This window comes from Folsomia candida, unplaced genomic scaffold (genome assembly GCF_002217175.1).
Source record: "Folsomia candida strain VU population unplaced genomic scaffold, ASM221717v1 Fcan01_Sc016, whole genome shotgun sequence".
In the NCBI taxonomy this organism is placed as follows: domain Eukaryota; kingdom Metazoa; phylum Arthropoda; class Collembola; order Entomobryomorpha; family Isotomidae; genus Folsomia; species Folsomia candida.
In genome coordinates this window covers 3,102,714-3,103,970 of record NW_019091208.1, presented here as the reverse complement: position 1 = coordinate 3,103,970, position 1,257 = coordinate 3,102,714, and the positions used below count along the sequence as shown (strand labels likewise).

General features: G+C 39.6%; 1 protein-coding gene across 1 annotated transcript; it reads right to left on the bottom strand.

Moving 5' to 3' along the window:
* On the bottom strand, positions 1-801 carry LOC118437764 (interferon-induced, double-stranded RNA-activated protein kinase-like). The gene has a single exon (XM_035857098.1). It carries the CDS (start codon positions 799-801, stop codon positions 1-3), a length of 801 nt encoding a protein of 266 aa, XP_035712991.1.
* Positions 802-1,257: the final 456 nt, after the last annotated feature.

The window sequence follows — 1,257 nt, the reverse complement described above, 5'->3', positions numbered from 1 at the left end:
TTAAAACATAACAAAATTATCGTCACGAATTTTTTTGATGGTTGGCACCCTAGCGTCAGACATTTTTCTGGTTAAACCGATTATGATATCTTTCAGATTTGGCATGTCAGGAAAATCGTTTACCAGACCAACACCCTTTTTTCCAATTAGGTCAGCAAATTTTGTCTTGAGCACTGTCTTGGGAATCAGGTGGAACATTTCAAAAATAATAAGTCCCACAGAAAACCAATCAGCATTCGGCCCGTACCGGAGGTTCCCTAGTTCATCGAATTCTTTAGCTTCTCTAGCTCGGTACTGTTCCGACCATACTTGAGCCGTTTGTGTCATGGTGGCATCACCCGGGACTTTACGGCATTGCCCAAAGTCTCCAAGTTTTATAGGGCATTGGAACAAATCGTCAGAGTCCTTGACGTGGGAAAAATAAATATTTTCAGGTTTCAAATCTCGGTGCAGAATATTCTTGGAATGGAGAAATTTTAGGCCAGAAATCATCCCAAGTGTAATTTGTTTGCGCAGCGTAAAGTCTATATCGACATTGCTAACTTGTTCAGGTTTTTTATCGTTTTTGAGTAACCATGTCTGCAGGGTTGGACCACATAGTTCCATTTTAATTATGATGGCGGGATAACCACGGGTTAAGTTATCTGTCAGGAATAAACAACAAAGTCGTTTCCCATGTTCTAAAATAGTATTGGTAGCCTGCATGTATTCGTCGATGATGTTTGGACCCTCAGGTTCAAGAAGCTTATGGGCCAAAATAGTAACCACATTTTCGTGAGGGGTTGAATTGGTAGCGTCCATTATTTGGCATTCTCGCTCCACTGTATTCTTAAACTCAGTCACATCTCTTGTGTGCCCAACTACTATCTTAAGTGCTGCATCCACCGGGTCGGAGTTCAGCCCAGTAGAAGATTCTCTGATTTGGAAGACGACGCCAAAACAGCCGACGCCAAGAAATTTTGTGACAGTGTAGTTCCAATTGCTAAAATTAGAGAAATAAATGGATTCATGTAGGCATTATAATTAAAAATTGTGTTTCACTCGACATCCAACAAGGTAAAATCAACTTGCTATTTTGACATGTAAATCTGTGAAACATTTCCAGGACATAGTTTTCCGATATATGTCTCGAGTTTGGTAAAATTCGTCGCAAAATAGAATCGAACGAAGAAGTCGTTAAGCTTAGGATTAGGAAGAAATTTGTATCAGTAGAAATAATTTACCATCTTTTAAGGACGAAGTAGTTGAGCTTGATGA